General features: G+C 43.4%; 1 protein-coding gene across 3 annotated transcripts in view; it reads right to left on the bottom strand.

Annotated features, from left to right (window-relative positions):
• The window catches only part of ltbp1 (latent transforming growth factor beta binding protein 1), a 90,919-nt gene that overhangs the window by 20,331 nt on the left and 51,600 nt on the right, over nt 1-18,988 (bottom strand). For 2 of the 3 annotated variants that reach the window (XM_034552647.1, XM_034552649.1), the window contains 7 exons: nt 13,975-14,148; nt 10,241-10,263; nt 9,680-9,782; nt 7,913-7,999; nt 6,974-7,099; nt 5,975-6,100; nt 1,712-1,834 (listed from right to left, as the gene is read on the bottom strand). In XM_034552647.1, the coding sequence (XP_034408538.1) occupies nt 1,712-1,834; nt 5,975-6,100; nt 6,974-7,099; nt 7,913-7,999; nt 9,680-9,782; nt 10,241-10,263; nt 13,975-14,148 (762 nt within the window). The remainder of the gene's footprint in view (nt 1-1,711; nt 1,835-5,974; nt 6,101-6,973; nt 7,100-7,912; nt 8,000-9,679; nt 9,783-10,240; nt 10,264-13,974; nt 14,149-18,988) is intronic. The other variant, XM_034552648.1, reaches the window with a different exon arrangement.

Raw genomic sequence — 18,988 nt, 5'->3', positions numbered from 1 at the left:
TGGACAGGTGGCACCTTGCATGGTAGCTCCTCCCATCAGTGTACGAATGTTAGTTAGTCCTGATGGACAGGTGGTACCTTGCATGGTAGCTCCTCCCAACAGTGTGTGAATGTTAGTTAGTCCTGATGGACAGGTGGTACCTTGCATGGTAGCTCCTCCCACCAGTGTGTGAATGTTAGTTAGTCCTGATGGACAGGTGGTACCTTGCATGGTAGCTCCTCCCATCAGTGTGTGAATGTTAGTTAGTCCTGATGGACAGGTGGCACCTTGCATGGTAGCTCCTCCCATCAGTGTGTGAATGTTAGTTAGTCCTGATGGACAGGTGGTACCTTGCATGGTAGCTCCTCCCATCAGTGTGTGAATGTTAGTTAGTCCTGATGGACAGGTGGTACCTTGCATGGTAGCTCCTCCCATCAGTGTGTGAATGTTAGTTAGTCCTGATGGACAGGTGGTACCTTGCATGGTAGCTCCTCCCATCAGTGTGTGAATGTTAGTTAGTCCTGATGGACAGGTGGTACCTTGCATGGTAGCTCCTCCCATCAGTGTACGAATGTTAGTTAGTCCTGATGGACAGGTGGCACCTTGCATGGTAGCTCCTCCCATCAGTGTACGAATGTTAATTAGTCCTGATGGACAGGTGGCAGCTTGCATGGTAGCTCCTCCCATCAGTGTGTGAATGTTAGTTAGTCCTGATGGACAGGTGGCACCTTGCATGGTAGCTCCTCCCATCAGTGTGTGAATGTTAGTTAGTCCTGATGGACAGGTGGTACCTTGCATGGTAGCTCCTCCCATCAGTGTGTGAATGTTAGTTAGTCCTGATGGACAGGTGGTACCTTGCATGGTAGCTCCTCCCATCAGTGTGTGAATGTTAGTTAGTCCTGATGGACAGGTGGTACCTTGCATGGTAGCTCCTCCCATCAGTGTGTGAATGTTAGTTAGTCCTGATGGACAGGTGGTACCTTGCATGGTAGCTCCTCCCATCAGTGTGTGAATGTTAATTAGTCCTGATGGACAGGTGGCACCTTGCATGGTAGCTCCTCCCATCAGTGTACGAATGTTAGTTAGTCCTGATGGACAGGAGGCAGCTTGCATGGTAGCTCCTCCCATCAGTGTACGAATGTTAATTAGTCCTGATGGACAGGTGGCAGCTTGCATGGTAGCTCCTCCCATCAGTGTGTGAATGTTAGTTAGTCCTGATGGACAGGTGGCACCTTGCATGGTAGCTCCTCCCATCAGTGTGTGAATGTTAGTTAGTCCTGATGGACAGGAGGCAGCTTGCATGGTAGCTCCTCCCATCAGTGTGTGAATGGGTGATGATGTCATGTAGCGTTAAAGCACTTTGAGTGGTCGGAAGTACAGTGAATTTGCATTTTATGCATGAATGTGTCAAAGAAATGAAATGTACGAGTATGATCCTAATAATGATAATAATAATAATAATAATAATAGTTTATCATGATGTTGTCGGATTGATTTAAAGTGTTTATTCTTGATCTGGTCACCGTTGAGGAGAGACACCATATGATGTTGAGACTCTCAAACTGTGTATCATTATCCCATGATACACAGTTTGAGACTCTCATGGAAGACATTCATAGTACCGCACATGAAAGGTTATGTCAATAATGAAAAAACAGAGCTGAGCGAGAGTAAAAATACTCAATAATCAGATTGTCATTCTTACTAATATTGCATGTTCTATATATCATACCATCACAGTTGTCTCCAACTGGGGACACTCGTAAGCCGAGCCCACACCGGCAGATGAAGGAGCCTTCGGTGTTCTGGCATTGGCCTCTGGTACAGACCCGCTGATCCCGGCACTCATCGATATCTGAGAGAAAACACAAACAACGGAACAACAACGTCACATGAGCAGAGATCAAAAGTATAAATAAATAATGTGCTAAATGCAGTAAATGAATAAATATAAGTTCATTTCTATGAAAACATTTTATGAAGAATAACAAACGAGCTGCTTGTGTCACAACTGAAGACACACTGTGGAAGGCCGAACACTTTAGGTACACACAAGGAGGGAGGGGCATATTATAATTGGTCATTATATTGATATACACTACAATGAGCGTACAGAGGGGTCTTTAATAATTCAACTTTGTTTATGTGACACCACCCGTGAGCTCCAGTGGCTCCAAGGTCACTCTGAAAAGGTTCAGTGTGACATGCATGAACAAACTAGAATCACCGCATCGTGGTTGTACGTCTTGTGTCATTCCGTCATAATTTTATACTATTAGGAGTTTGTGTGAAATTCCCATAATGATTCTCCGAGTGACATTTGAAAAAACAAATTCCAAACGCTTCAAACTTGAAAGGAAGTGGATGTTTGTGCCAAATATGAAGACATTTGCTCTTGAGACACATCGTTGACAAGAATGGACCGGATGGACAGGCGGGTGTCATCGGCGTAGAGGCATAAACAGAAAAAAGTCCCTTTGCTCAAATAAGTCAACGGTTTTAAGAATAGTAAAGCCATGTCATGCATGCCACATTGCCCAGATGTAATGCATGTTTATGAGGTAACAACTTCTTTTAATGGCACTTGATATTTGCAGTCATTACGCAGTTTATATTTATAGGGTTATCCTGACCACCACGGTCAACCACTCACTGGAAGTGGGTCTGTCCAAAGATTCAAGTCATCGTTGGTCAGCAGAATTAAACAGCTTGGGTTCTATTTATGTAGCTCTGGCTATCCGTTTGATCAGTTATGATAGCAATACTCTCCATGTTGATCGATTTAGGTCTCTTTAAATGTGGGGTGTTTAATGCGCTTTAGAGATTCTTAAGCCACAGCAAATCCTCTACACCATCTTCTTTGATTGATTGTTGGTGATGTCCCCTTGTTCTGAGATCCAAGCTGTAACCTTTGTGGGTACAATGTTATCATAACAGAAGTACTAAAATGAAGCCTAAATAGTACAAACATGATGTTGATATTGTTTTTTCTTTCAGGAGGATTAAAGAATTACAAAATAGAGCATTGACTGAAAAGTTGGCTGTCTTGGCAAACATCTGCATAAAGAAACCTCTGTCACATGAGCATGAGGAGGAGCCTTGGCACGATCTGTTTTCAAAAGTAATTTCTTCATTATTGGTTTTCTGGTAGTGGGAAAACACTTGGATCAAGGTTAAATAATAAACGAGGAAATAAACTCAGACTTATTTAAAATGAATGAGGTACGCAATGAAAGGGGTCGATAACAAGGCAATGTTTTAGAATTAACTTAACTGTCAAAACACCAGCCCCGGACAACAATAACTCTATTCATGAAAGACACACACACACACACACACACATACATGAGATGTGACATTTCCCTGAGCTTGGCAGTGCCATGCAAACATCTGCGAGTGGGGTTATTACTTTCTATAAAGGACTGTTGCATGGCCTAATTATTTCCTCTCGTCCACCGCCGCCACCCCGCTGCGGCGTGCCGCGCCTTGCACGCTGTGTGAACAGCCAAAGCCTTACTGCTCACTCTGTGTCACGTGGAGTATGGAGCAGCCCTCTTCTGGAACAGGAGAGGTGGGCAAACCTGTGATCTCAAGTACATCGTGGGCCCAACCATCGGAACGGTTTATTGGTTCAATTGCTTGATTGACAATATCTTATTCTGCATATGTTTCCTGTGTCGACGGCTGCACGTAACACGATAATAATTGTGTTGAGAAAGAATGCTTTCACAGGAATTAAAACCAAACCAAAGTAGTCGGTATTACATTACATGTCATTTAGCTGACGCTTTTATCCAAAGCGACTTACAATCATGTTACATTCATACACACAGCTACAGGGAACAATTCAGGGTTAAGTGTCTTGCTCAAGGACACATCGACTAGGGCGGGGATTGAACCACCAACCCCCTGATTGAAAGACGAACCTGCTAACCACTGACCCACAGTTGCCCCGTATGGTATGGTTAGTAATACCAGGCAGCAAAGAGACATAAGCTCCCCAAAAAGTCTCATGCGAGTGATACAGGGAGAGCTCTTAGATATAGTCATATTTGATGTCACTGTTTTTATATGTGTCTGCGTTTCATTCCTATACTTGCAGACATTTATGGCACAGCTCGGTGCAAAGGGTGGGCGTAAGATTCCTGTCGTACCACCGGACTATCGGGCAGCTTCTTCCCTCAACGCGTCCTCATTCACTTTCTCGTGCAGCGAGGCACTACAGCTTGCATTTCGCTGTACGACCGGTGTTGTAGACTGACAATAAACACATCTTGTATATTTTGGTTGTATATCCACACCCTTATAAACCTCTCAAGGAAGTCATAATCGGATCGCGCGTCCTCCGCAGCCAGAGATTTTATCGCAGCTCTGGGGAACCAACCATCCGGGCTGTTTGCCCTCACAGCCCTAACTCTGTCTTATTTTCATGGGTGGGGAAAGCTGCGTTGAAATGACAGGAAACCACGTAATGACACAGTGCCTTAAATTTATATCCCAATAAGGGGGACGAAGCAGGGAGGAGGGTGGTGCACTGGTAACGGTGTGGTCACTGGTCTCGTCCAACATTTCACTGACTTATACTTTGGTATGCAATTGTTAGTGTGCAGAGCTTATGTTTGACCAGCTGCTTTGATCAAGTGTTGATCAGTGCCACAGACTGTGATTATGCATAACACATATCAAGACTTGATACTGCATTTTCTTTTTAGATGAAATGGGCATGTTAGTACTGATGCATGTTAATGCCCTTCGAAGGACTGAATAAGTCTGTCTACACATCAGTCGGATACTACACTCATATATTCATATATATATGAATATATATACACCACACCTCTAGAAAAAGATACAGTATCTCCACAAGGACTTGGTCTGGACTTTGCTTTGTGAATTTTGCTTTCAAGGCATCAGAACCTGAACTTGACTCAGACCCTGTAGCTGCCTGTAAGCCTGTATATACTGTACCTTCATTGTGGCATTCAACAGCACCAGTCCGTCTGCATCATCTGCATTTGAGTTCTCCCCCTTGTGCCTCACACTCACCAATGTGGCCAATAGAAAGGGCTCAACAGAAACTCATCTGACCTGCCTGCAATTTTCCTCACAAGTTTGGTGTGATCAAGGTTTTTCTTAATGAGGTGTTCCTAGAGCTCTACATCCTGGAAGCAGGACTCTTAGTTTGAATTCTACAGGTGGAAGGCTTTCTTAGCTGACCAGGGCCACAGAACCATAGCTACATGTGCCAACACCCAGCTTCAACCCTAGGAGGCCATCTACATCGACATGCCAGATCATCGAGAACCTCAGTCCTGCCAGATCATCTGGAACCTTGGTCCTGCCAGATCATCGAGAACCTCAGTCCTGCCAGATCATCTGGAACCTTGGTCCTGCCAGATCATCTAGAACCTTGGTCCTGCCAGATCATCGAGAACCTCAGTCCTGCCAGATCATCTAGAACCTTGGTCCTGCCAGATCATCTAGAACCTTGGTCCTGCCAGATCATCGAGAACCTCAGTCCTGCCAGATCATCTGGAACCTTGGTCCTGCCAGATCATCTAGAACCTTGGTCCTGCCAGATCATCGAGAACCTCAGTCCTGCCAGATCATCTAGAACCTTGGTCCTGCCAGATCATCTAGAACCTTGGTCCTGCCAGATCATCTGGAACCTTGGTCCTGCCAGATCATCTAGAACCTCAGTCCTGCCAGGTCTCCTTAATCATCGGTTGCACTCATCCACCATGACAGTATGTTTCAGGGTTGACATCACAGAATCTGATGACTCTTAAATGTAATTTAATTTATCCATGTATAAATGTTGTCACTGTCAATTTCATTTAAATTATGGAGGATAACATGGCAAACACAATAGTGTAGACTATAGCAAAGTTATCATGAAGCTGATCTAGAGTGTAATGGACAATGCAGGAAGTACGACAGGCTCTGTGTATGAATAGGAATGTGTGTGAGAAAGACATGAGCTTTGGGTACGTACCAAAGCAACTGGTTCCCTCCTCACTGACGAGGAATCCCCGTGGACACACACACAGAAAACTGCCCTCTGTGTTCTTGCAGCGACCGCCAAAGCACAAAGATGTGCTTTCCAAACACTCGTCTCCATCTGGACACACACAGCAGAGCCAACAAGGGACAACATCAGCCTACCACAAACACACATTATGGAAGTGAAGTTGTTAACACCCATATTTGTACCTTTGTTGTATAAAATATACATTAGTGTCAAAATGCTATAATGTTTCATACAGAGATATTTTGTTGATGGCAATATCTGCTCTGTTCACCCACCAGATGATGCTATAACAATCATGGACACATGTGAGTGAACTGACTACTGCCTCCCACAATGGCACACTGTCGTTCTACCAGGAGTCACTGAGACACAACGAAGTTGTTCAGGACTCCTCGTTTTTGGCCATAGAGTATGCACACTACGGTCCTTCTCTGCCCAATTCACTTTATGCATATGCAAACATCAACACATTTGCATGTGGTCTGGACACCTCACACCTGGGGCTTGATAATAATCTAAAAACTAATTAAAGCCCCTAGAAACAGAGCTGTGAGCTGAATTTGACAAATTGCGGGGCCCGAAAATGAGGAACATTTGCTTTGTGTTACACACATTCAGAGATTACTCTTTGAATCACCACAATGTGAGGTACTAAATCCAATAAAATGTAACAGTTACAAAGAATATATTATTTTTGGGCCGTTCATACATGTGAAAGCAATTTCCTTTCTTGCATGATGATAAGCATCAAAAAATCAACTCACTGACGTCTCGTTTACTCACGTAGGTCATATAAAAAGGCATAAGTAATATTTTGAGAGTTGTATAACCAGTTAAAAGTTCCTCACAGTAACTTTAAATGAAAATGGAATAACTGGGCGTCGTCCTACTGGTCCTGAGATGTATGACTGAATGAATGGACATGAAAAGGACTGTCTTTGAACACTGGACTGGATTCCTCACCTACACAGGTGGTTTGGGCGTCATCCAGGCGGTATCCCTCATCACAGTGGCAGGTGTAACCCTCAGCCGTGTTGTAACAAATCCCCTGGCCACAAATATAGGGGTTGATCTGACACTCATCCACCTCTGGGCCAGAAGAGAGAGCAGAGTATTAATACAGCAGCAGATTTAGAACGAGTAATGAGTCCCACAAGAATGGGAGCCACGACGAAGCTCAACATACCATTGTTGAGCAGGACAGTTCACAGTGTTTATTACAAAGTAGCCTCAAAGAATTGACTGTAGGGAGAGTGACTGCAATGCAATTCACTGAACAAAAGATTCAATGAAGTATTATTTTGTATTAACTGTCATGTTAACACAGCCAACCAGTTGCCTTGTTTTCCTTCATTTGAGTTGATGTCTCAAAACATGAAGACAATGCCCAACAGGAATAACTACTGTGCAAGCTTCTGTATATGCCTTATATTGTTTTAGCTTTTCATGAAGACTTAAAGATCAAGTGGTCATGTTCCCTCTTGAGTTAAGCACTCACCCAAATACTGCATCCAATAATACCGTAGGTCCTTGCAGTGTGTGTAACTATCCTTGTGTGCTGAGCCAGAGTTTAAAGGCACCGCACACCACATTTAAAACAACAAACTGGAGGAGTGAAATAGAGCCATTCAAATAGAATGACTCTTCCCTTGTTCCAATTGTGGGGAACAAGGGAAACCATTGTAAATCTTTGGTGGCGGGTTGAAATGTGTTGAAGAGAGGAAACGGAGAGCAAAGGAATGTTAACTTGTTTGGGTCGCGTGCTAATTAACACCAACTAGCTAGGATGGCCTTGTCACCTGTCAGCTGTCCAGCTAACTTGAGATAGAACATGCAAGACGAGAATATAGCTCAACAGATGAGGAGAAACATAAAGAGAGAACGGAGAAAAGAAAGTCTTACCGGCTGACTGGGTGGGGGCGATGTCCTGGCCCGCATTCGATGGGAGGATCTCCACTGGTGTGGGAGGAGAGCTCCTCTCAACAACTTCTAATGAATGAAAGAAAATACATGTTGAATTTTTGCTTTTTAGAATTTTTAATTGATGGACCACGGTTTCTGTCGGTACAGTCATAACATATTCTCAACTATGCACCGCTTGTATTGTCCACACACGTGACAATGCAGGTCCCATTCAATCTTTCAATCAGCAGTAGTTTTGTGACTGAAGATGCACCGGTTATGGCCTTATGAAAGTACGATTGAAAAAAAAAAAGACAAATATATTGTGTTATAATATTCCTTTGGTATCAAGCAGCAAAAGAGTTGTAGCGTTAGCCGACATCGCTCGTCCTGCACCTCCCGACGTCAACGCTGGAACTACATGTGTGAGCAGCCGTGGGCAAGAAGGAGAATGACCATTGTGTGAGAGTACTGAGCAGAAGGGCAACGCTGAGCACTCCGTATGTTGAACCTCTGAGTAGAAGACCTCGTCCCCACGAGCAGCTTCCAGGATAATGTGAGGCTACAGTCACCCAAACAGCGAAAGGGTGAAAAAAAAACATCATCTGGAAAATCTTGGGTTCTGGTCAGACATGCTGAATTGAGGGTTATTTGGCATAAACAACAACACGTGTTTTGAGCTTGGTTTGTGGTAAAGAGGCAGAGCCGTGGTGCTGGACTAACAGAGTGGGTTTTTTAATACGAGCTGATCTTTATTTGAATCCCACAGCAAACCTTTAGCACTGCTGCGGACCAGGTACCTACTTCAAGAAGGATAACCTGCCCCGTCACAAACATCATCTGTTCTCACATCTTAATCTCCACGTGAGCGCCACCAGGATGACGTTTAACCAAAGAAATGGTATTGTGACCATACAGCTGATGAATTACAGAAATGTGTACACTAAATGTGGTTCTGGAGACCAACAGGGGTTGTGTTTGGTAGCAGGAAGGTAAACCCACTGTGCGTCATTATAAAACTACAAGCTAAGGCAACATTAATCTGCCATTCACATTGATTGTTACTGTGCTTTTCAGTGCTCAGTTATTGTATGATTCTCGGTGCCCTGACTACGTTTTACACATGACACACATCTTCTGCTATTTGCCGCATGCGTTGTCAAATTGATCTCCCTTGGGGCTGTTGGACCAGCTTAGCGATGGATGGCTCTCTTGTATGGATATGCATGATAATTAACAACCCCATAAATCTATGATTATATAAATATCAATCTGGCTTTATCTAATACTGTGGACTACACGTGGCGCTTCGCAAACTCATCACAAAACCTCCAGAAAATCGGCAACTCCATCAGTAAAGAAGCTCCATTGTTCTGAAAACATGATCGACAGAGAAATGAATGAATAAAGGAAAGTATTAATAACAAGTTCTTCTCATTCCAGAGTAAACAAGATCACAGTACAGGTGGCCTTTTAGGACATCAGACTAAACTTGTCAGCAGTTGAATCCTTTGTACTTTCTGAGCTGCATTTGTCATTCTTAGCTGTACTTCTTCTCACTTTAGCAAACCGTAGTTTTTCTGCGTACAATTTTTCTCACATTTTTGCTGAAATTATACGTGTGCTAGTGTCAGCGTTCCAATATTACAGCAGAACTGGAACTGAAGTAACTATCGTTGAACTTGAGGACGGTCGAGTTTGACTGAGCCGAGTCTAAGATGTCCTAAAGGGCCAACCGCATAGTTTAGAGGGTAGTGAAGCAGACACCTGGGTAGGCTGCATTGATCCTGACAGTGGATACACCTGGAGATAGCTGGGGCTGGACAGGTTCAACTACTGGCCTATTACTAACCACCGGAACTACCAGCTCCTTCAATGACAAGACACAGACAATAATACCAAATGGACAAGGTCAACAGAGTACTGTATGCATTACTTTCAGTTCATTATTTCGGCTCTGCACACTGCATCTATCATGCAATACAAGCGTTATGCTATTAAGCAGATTAGCATTCAGATTGCATGGCAACTGACTGCAGTTTAAACACAGGGCAAATTGAAAAAAACAGCTCAGCAAGCAAGCCAGAGAGCTAACAATGCCACTTCTGCATAAACTTCTGTCTGGATATTTCCGCTGACAGTGTCGAGGACTTATATATATATCTATTTCTGGTACATACATTTCCATAAACACAAGCTTTGCTCAGTGCTGACCGGCTCAAAGTCATGCAGCAACGTTGCTGACTGACATGCAAAGGTGATTCTGCAATGCCTCCGTATGCATGCAAACTGCTGCTACAGATTTGCTCTTTAAAGCGCCCGACCTACCTGATCTGGTGCAGTTGTTGCCACTGACCACAGACAAACAGAAACAAAAATGTTGCACGGTGAGTTTTAGGTTTCAAGGAAAATTAAGTTTTTGGTTGTTCAATGTCCCCCAGGTAAAGAGTGGGGGTGGCTTCAGGCAGTTCAAACAAAACTTAGTTTAGTTAAAAAAAGAAATAAGAAGAAATAAGTGAGAGAGAGAGAGAGACATATGAAAAGTACAGTATGAGGATATGGAAATATATTTCATAAATATATATATATACACCAATATTGAATTTGAAGCTCAAAGATGGTATTGCCAATGAATATAGGAATACAACATTTACTCCATTTAACGTAACTTCCTAAACAAACCACGCCCACTTCAGGTCTTCTATCTGAATACAGATACAGATACTGACGTCTCTCTGCACCCCTAGTTTCTATACTAATATAAGTTAACGGTCTTGGGTAGGTTGGTTTCAAGGTTATTGACAGGTGTTTCTATTATTTTGTCTACACCATATATACCAATGAGGGGGAAGAGTTATTGCATGATTAGTGAAGTGTACCCAATAACTGGCCATACCCACAAATCTGAACAGCTTATGTCTTCAGTGTTATTTTATAATCTTGAAGACAAAATAATTATTCTGTGATCACAAGAAAAAGCAATTAATGTCAGATATGTGAAACACCTTCATTGCAAAAATACCAGACTTTACTGAAAGTATTCCCTTTACTAAATGCCATATAAATCATTCACAGACCCACTTTCCATGTTTTGACAAGGTCAAAAAGGTCGCAGACCCCTTTCTCAAGGCTAAAACATTACAACACTAAAATATATGTGTACGGCTGCCAGGCACCAAATTATTATCTGGTGGTATCCAAAAACTAATCGGTACAGTTTTTAGAGGCCTGTCTGGTGTGATGAAAATAAATCCTCTTCCTGTTCTCTGTTCAAGAGAAGCTTTGGAAGCAATTTGGACTCAGATGTTGCAAAGTTTCTCCTTCCTGTGGTGGTTTCCAAGCATGCCCTGAATATTAACGGGAGGCTCCTCTTCTTCATCTCTCAGCTAGTTTTATCAATGATGCTTGCTTGTGGGAACTGCCATTGGTGATCAAGCCCTTGGTGAAGGATCCCTTTGAGCCTGTTGTTGGTTCTTGGTGACAGCAATGGGGCTACTCTCAGACCAAGTCCTGTCTTTGTTCAGGGCTATACACCAAGATATTGTTTTACTTCCAGCCCAAGCAGGGGACAGGGAGGCAGAGAAAGATCCGCTTTGACAGTTCGAGCCCGGTTTGGTCGATGTTATGTTGAGAAAAGGATTGCATTTATCGGTCTCCACCCGCCTTATAATCCACAGTGGTCCAGTAGGAGGCGGATTCTATGTCAATTTGAACCAAGCCGCAACCTCCTGGACTGAAAAAAAGGTGGAGCCTCTTCTGATCATCAAATAGTCACGTGAGGCTTCACAGAAGAACAAAACAGTCACGGCCGCTATTTGTCTGCGGGGTGTCACCTCAGCGACTGTGGTAGAGCAGGGTAATTCTTAAATCAGAGGGACGGTGGTTCGATCCCCGGCTCCTCTAGTCCACGTTGATGTGTCCTTGGGCCAGACAATTACAGTAACCCCAAATTGCTCCCGTAAACTGTGCCTGTGGTGTATGAATGAGTACAAATGTTAGTTAGAGTCCTAATTGGCAGGTGGCACCTTGCATGGTAGCTCTTACCATCAGTAAATAAATGGGTGTGAATGGTAAATGATTATAGCGTTAAAAGTGCTTTGAGCGGACAGAAGACTAGAAAAGTGCTATACAAGTACAGTCCATTTACCATTTAATGTTAGAAGGCTAGCAATATTGAGTAATATGTCGCATAGGTTCTAGCCTGAGCTCTACATTGATCACTGTGGCAGTTGCAGTGGCAGTGGGGTGGGGGCAAAAACAAGAATCTCGTGGCATGTTTGTTCGTAAAATGTATTCCAGGGTGCTGGAAAGGAGGCTCCAACTGATTGTCAAACCTCAGATTCAAGAGGAGCCATGCGGATTCAGTCCTGGCCGCAGAACAGTGGACCAGCTCTTTACCCTTGCAGATCTGTTGGAGCGTTCATGGCAGTTTTCCCAGCTAGTCTAGCTGTGTTTTGTGGTTACTGCGGGAATATGGGGTACCTGAGTCATTGCTACAAGCCATACAGTCCTTGAATGACCAAAGTGAGAGCTATGTCCAGTTACTTGGCACAAAGTTGAACACGTTTCGAGTGCATTTTGGCGTTCGCCAGAGTCTCTTGTCACCAGTCCTGTTTGTGTTTTTCATGGACAGGATTTCAAGGCGTAGCCTGGGGAGGAGAGTGTCCGGTTTAGAGACCTCAGAATTCCAATGCCTGCTTTTTGCAGAGTTAGTACCGCCAAGTCTGAGGCCACGGCTCTCTGCCGGAAAACGGTGAATTGCACCACCTGGGTTGGGAGGTAGTCACTGTTCCAAGCGAGGGAGTCTTAGTATCTCGGAGTCTTGTTCACAACTGAGGGTAAAATATTGCGTGAGATGGACAGGCTGTCATTACGTGGTAAAGAGTGAGGTGAGCTTTAAGGCGGAGCTCTCGTTTTACCAGTCCATCTACATTTCTAACCTCACCTATGGTCATGACCTTTTGGTTAGTGACCATCATAGGGTTGCTAGGCTCAACCTTAGAGATAGTTTGAGGTGCTCTGACATTCAGAAGGAGCTTGGAATAAAGCCGCTGCTCCTTCGCATTGAAAGTGTCCAGCTGAGGTGGTGAGGGCATCTGGTCAGGATGTCCCCTGGATGTCTTCCTTTAGAGGTTTTCCAGACACGTCCAACTGGTAGGAGGCCCTGGTGTAGACCCAGAACACGCTGGAGAGATTACATATGTCGTCTGGGAACACCTCGGGGTTCCCGAGGATGAGCTGGAAAGCATTGCTGGGGAGAGGGGCATCTGGACCAAGACCCAGGCCCGAATAAGCGGAAGCCAATGGATGCAGCTCTGGATTGTTTTGCACAAATGTCCTTAAATATAGATTATTGCAATTTAAAGTAAACTACGAAACCAAAACCCTTATCTCATCTCCAGCTGAAGTAACTTTCTGCTGCTCTGTTGCTTATTAAAACAGGACAGATAATATTATACCCAGTCTTACAGCTTGCCGCATTGATGGAGAAATGTTATAATGATTTGGCCTCAAAGGATATTTAAGTTTTAACATTTCAAAAGCTGAGATAGATAAACCAATAAGGTTCTAATGATATTACCAAAGGTCTAGAGTGACTGAAGACCAAAGAACATAGCTTTTGAAGTGTGGTCCCTCAAACAATATAAAGGCCTACCTTAAATAATTAGAAAGAATATGTGTCATGTTGACAAATGTGATAACGAGGGAGGAGGCTTCGAGCTAGAGACCCATTTTATTGACAGGAAAAACTGGATGTGATGTGGTCAAGTGGTCTGCATCCTGGGCATCTTCCTTTATAAATGCTTTGGTCACAGAGTGATCTTGGTCCACAATCGACAGGAAATTATTGTGGTTACAGGAGCAGCTGGAAGAAGTTATGGCATGAAAAATGTTTGGGCTGCTTGTTGCCATTGCAACCCTGACTATAGACCCAATATCTCAGAAATGGAGACACTTGGATGCTATTATTTTGAAGCTGCACCAAAGTTATTAATTGTCATTTGATTGCATTAATCTGAACTTCCAGAACATGCACTGGTAATGTTAGTGTAGGAACTCACCTGGTATAATGTCTTCTGGTTTCCCAAAGGCCTCCACTGGTCTTTCTGGTGTTGGCAGGGGTTGGGGGGGTAGTGGGTCATTGGGTTCCTGGTAACTGATGACTGGCTTATTGACTGGTGGATTTGGTAGGACAGTGTAGCCCAGTCCACCCGGACAGATGTCTTTGAACTTAGCTACATAAAAAAAATTGAAAACAAGAAGTGTAAAATATATATATATATTTTCAATAGTAAAAACGTAAATATTGTTGATGTTAATGTTAATGACTTAATGATCTCTGAGATTGTGATATTCACAGCTACATGCTGCAATGACTCTGACGATACTGATTTTAACTAGTAAATAATAATTTGAGTACTAGAATAAAACCTCTAGCAAAATTTCTAGAAATGTTCTTTGAACTTTCTAATTTAGTGGCTCAAATTGTGGTTTAAGTAAGATACACAAAACATGACACAATACACAATGTCCAGATTGTGTTTTACATTTTAAATAGATGTCCCAACTTTTTCAAAGTGGCAGACATTACTACATCATTGTATCTTTTCTACTTCTCTACTTTTACACAACTAGAATTCAAAGTAAATTTGTTAGCCTTATTTTAACAACAGTGATGTTTTGACATCTACAAAGTGATTTAAAAAAAGATACATTCACAATGCAGTGAATGAGTTCAATAAAATAGTTCATTCCCATGGAGAGGCTATGGAGAAAGAATTCACTGACATCACATTGCAGTGCACATCTCTTATTTAAGTAGTATAGTTCTTAAAAGGTTTCAATAATCCAGTTTTTGAAATAGGCAAGAATCAATGTCTTTCCAAACCAAACATTCTCCCTTAAACTTACCACAGTTGATAAACCCAAAATACCTGGAGACATTCAGTGTTAAAGACAAATCTGGCTGATCAAGTTTGCATTTCAGTTAGTTGTTTATCTAAAAGGATTCCCACTGAACATTCATCAGGTCTGCCCATTAACCCCGTCAATCTACTGCATTGTTCAACCACTCTCCCTGAGACATCATGGACATGTCACGTCAATAACACCTACCATGGACTCAACATATATGCTGATGATGTATCTCTGTTTTTGACGTGCTTTAATAATACATGTCATTCACCCATTCACACATGCAGGTTCTACCAGGTGCCACCTACCCATTAGGACTAACATTCTTTCCCAGTAAATACACCGCAGTCACTTCTTTCCCAATTTTTCCATGTGTTGTCCAACTTCAAGCCCTCATTCTAGCCCTCTGCAACAATTGTCCCAAAAAAGTAGCACATCAATAGTTTTTTCTGCAAACAGTTATGTGTTTTCTGTAAAAAAAAAAAGATATATTTTGAAATAGGCAATTAATTACTTTTAAAGTGTTGCAGTTGTGGATTGCAGAGCTAAATCCTGTTTTAGCTTGAACACTGACCCTTCAAAAGTTACAAAAATGCATTGGAACCCTGACACACACCACCACCACCACGACAACCCCGTCTACGACTGCTGTGGGACCCTGCAACCACTGACCCTCCCACCCCACTCACAGCTCTTTCTTTTAGATCATTGTTCTGGTGTTCCTCCATTGTTTCCTTTGTGTAAACATACACATTTTAGCAATTTTCACAAGTCTGTCTATTGTGAGCGGTGTTGTTGGGAGCAATAGCTGCTGAGAGGACTTCCCATGGCAAGGTGGTCCCAGGAGAGGGGCAACACTAACAAGGAAACAGAGGCCTTTTCAGGGGCCAGACTCTTGAGGGAAGCTCAGTAGCAAGCGAGTGGTGGCCGGACACTAGAACATTTCCAGCCGACTACTTTCTAAGTGTTTTTTTTGTTTGGTATGTTAAGTTGCTTATTACCCTATTGATGTACTACTGAGTGGGCCATGTTCAAAACCTAGCTGTGTGGTCGGCACCTGATGTGGAAATCCTGAGTGAGTATTCAGTGTGATACTAATGTTTGGCTAATAAAAGGTAGCCAAAGATACTACAGCCTCTTATAGTCATTTTCTAAATATCACTACATGGTGTCAGAAGATGGCCAGGTTCTCACCTCCGGAAAACCTTTTCGCCCGGATCAATGGCCAGGCGCTCAACAAAGTGGTCAAGCTAGCGAGGCAGTTTGAGCAAGGAACACATTAACCAGCCGGGAACTAATGCTTACTGTTCGCAAGTTAATGAAGTAGCATACAAGCAGCATGTGCAATATAGTGAGAAACAGAGAAACAGACAATGGCATCAAAAAAGGGGCCAGGGTGAAACAAGGGCAAGGTGTTAACAATAAGGGACACAAATGTTCCAGAAGTGGTAGAGCGCATGCTAAAGAGGACAGACGCATGGCGGAATGCCATAAGTATAAAAAAACTGGGACATTTTGCAGCAGTATACCGTTCCCATTCGTCAGCGAGGTCACTGCACTCTACAAGGGAGGAGACCGGAGTCACGTTAATTTCCTGGGAGCAATTACAGGCGTGGATGACTCACGCTGGAGAAAGCTGGTTTTAAGCTAACCTACGACAAATATCTCCTGCATCAGTGACGACTCAATTACCTTGGACAATGTATTGATGAGCATGACATTCGGCCAGATAAGGCCACTGTCAAGGCCATCACTCAGCTTGAGCCACCAAACAATGTCACTGATCTGATAAGTATCCTGGGTATGATACACTACTTAGGTAGGTACCTGCCTAATCCCTCAACAACCTACGATGTCACATAGGCATGGAGTGCAGTGCAGGAAGAGCCCTTTACAAGGTAAAACAATTCATTAGAGAGTCACCTGTACTAGCATTCTATGATGTGAGTAAACCTACCATTATCAGTGCAGATGCTAGTAGCTATGGTTTAAAGGGAGTCCGGCTACAGAAACATGATGAACAGTTTTGTTCCAGAACACTCATTGATGCTGAGCAACGCTATGCGCAAATTTGAAAAGAAGTGTCTCACTGCAGTGTGGGCCTGTGACAAGTTTTCCATGTACCTCTATGGCCGAGACAAGGTAAAAGACATATACACTTCCAGACATCAACTCACAGTTTCAGAAGGACTATAATTATAGAATAATAGTGCAATGGATGATGAGGCCTGAGATATTACATCGCTCACACGATTGGTATCAAGGTAATAAAGTGCAGGGAGTGTGCTCGGTGTAGTGTGTGGTGGCCTGGAGTAAGCAAGCACATCCAGGAAGCTGTCAGCACATGTAAGGACAGTCAGGAGAACAAGCCAACGCAGAAAAGAGAACCCCTGATCACTACCCGCTACCCAGTTGACATATGTGAGCCAAAGAAACAGAACTACTTGGTAGTTGTAGACTATTTTTCACAATATACAGAAATAGCCTACCTCAAGGACATACAATACCATCAGGCAATACCACGCAAGCTAAGCTGAAGAACATATTTGCTAGATAGGGGTACACAAATTAACTAGTCACAGACAATGGCCGCAAGTTTTCAGGCAGAGCTTTCATGCAGTTCATTAAGGAGGATGATTTACAACATATCACATCCAGCCATCACCACCCTCAAGCAAACGGGGAGGCTGAGAGAGCTGCGCAGACAGCGAAACGGATCCTGAAACAAACTGACCCTTTGAGCCAGAGGCCACAGGCTCAAAGAAAGGCTGTCATAATGCAACAGTACTATTTTATTGAAGTGCAGAGTGGAGTGATCAGGTGGGTGATGTCAGCCAAGGCATGTATAGTCTGTGGACCGAACCTGCCATAGAAATCCAATCAGTCTCAGTAATTCAGTGTTGACAAATGTACAACAGCCTCTTACGCTCATTTTCTACATAATACTACATGTACCAGAGGGTCAAATGGGCTGTGGGAGTAGTTTGGGGTGGAGAACTGCTTAACCTCACTGGGAATATTGGCAAGTGGTGAAAAGAGTACTTTGAGGAACTCTTAAACCCAACCAACATGTCCTATGTGGAGGAAGCAGAATTGAAAGATTTAAGGAAAGCTCCACATACTGTGCATCCCTGGCAGAGGTCTCAAGAGGTTGTCAAGAAGCTCCTGAGCAGCAAGGCATTGGGTCTGGATGAGATTTGCCGTGAGATGCTGAAGTATCTAAAAACTGTTGTTCGTGTGACTGAAGGTTGGGGACGGTGCTTATGGAGTAACATACCAGGGTGATGGTTTCCATTTTTTTTTTTTATCAGAGCACTTAATTATCACATTGCTGAACCTTCTAGGAAAGGTTTATTCCAGGATGCTGGAAAGGAGGCTATTACTATCTGACTGATTATTACATCCAGGAGGAGCAATGCGGATTCCGTCCAGGCAGTAGAAGAGTAGGCCAGCTCTTCACCCGTGCCGGGTTACTGGGGGCATCATGGGAGTTTGCTCTACCAGTCTACATCTGCGTTGTGGTCTTAGAGAAGGATTACAACCGTGTCGTCCCCCCCCCCCAGGGTACTGGGGCTGTAGTGGCAAGCACTCTGATCATTCTCTAACGTAATAGAGAGCTCTGTTAATCTTATTTGCACAAAGACAAACATGTTTTCAGGAAATATCCCTTGCCTTGTGGGGGAAGAGTACAGTACTTCTTTTCTGCTATTTGCAGATGATGTGGTTCAATTGGCTTGTTTAAACCTTTAGCAATAACTGGGGCAGTTTGAAGCTGAGTGTGAAGCTGTTGGGATGAGAGTCAGCAGACTGAGGCCATGGTTCTCTGCCAAAAATAGGTGGACGGCTCCCCCCGGGTTGTGAGATGGTTATCAGCACTGATGCTGCACTGGACCTTTTTGATGAAGAGAAAGCTGAGCAAGAAGTCAAACTTTCTATTTACCAGTCAATTTACATTACAACCTTCACTTTGGGTAGTGATGAAAGAATGAGCTTGCGTATACAAGCATTCAAAATGAGTTTGCACCGTAGGGTGACTGGGCTCATCCATAGAGATAGGGTGAGGAATTCAGAAATCCGGGAGCTCAGATGGCAAAAGGTGCTAAATGAGGTTGTTTGGAGGGATTATATATACATCTCATCTGGCCTGGAAACGCACGCCAG

Source organism: Cyclopterus lumpus, chromosome 15 (genome assembly GCF_009769545.1).
Source record: "Cyclopterus lumpus isolate fCycLum1 chromosome 15, fCycLum1.pri, whole genome shotgun sequence".
NCBI classification, from domain to species: Eukaryota; Metazoa; Chordata; class Actinopteri; order Perciformes; family Cyclopteridae; genus Cyclopterus; species Cyclopterus lumpus.
Note: the sequence above shows the minus strand (reverse complement) of the source record. Positions and strands in the feature narration are given on the sequence as shown.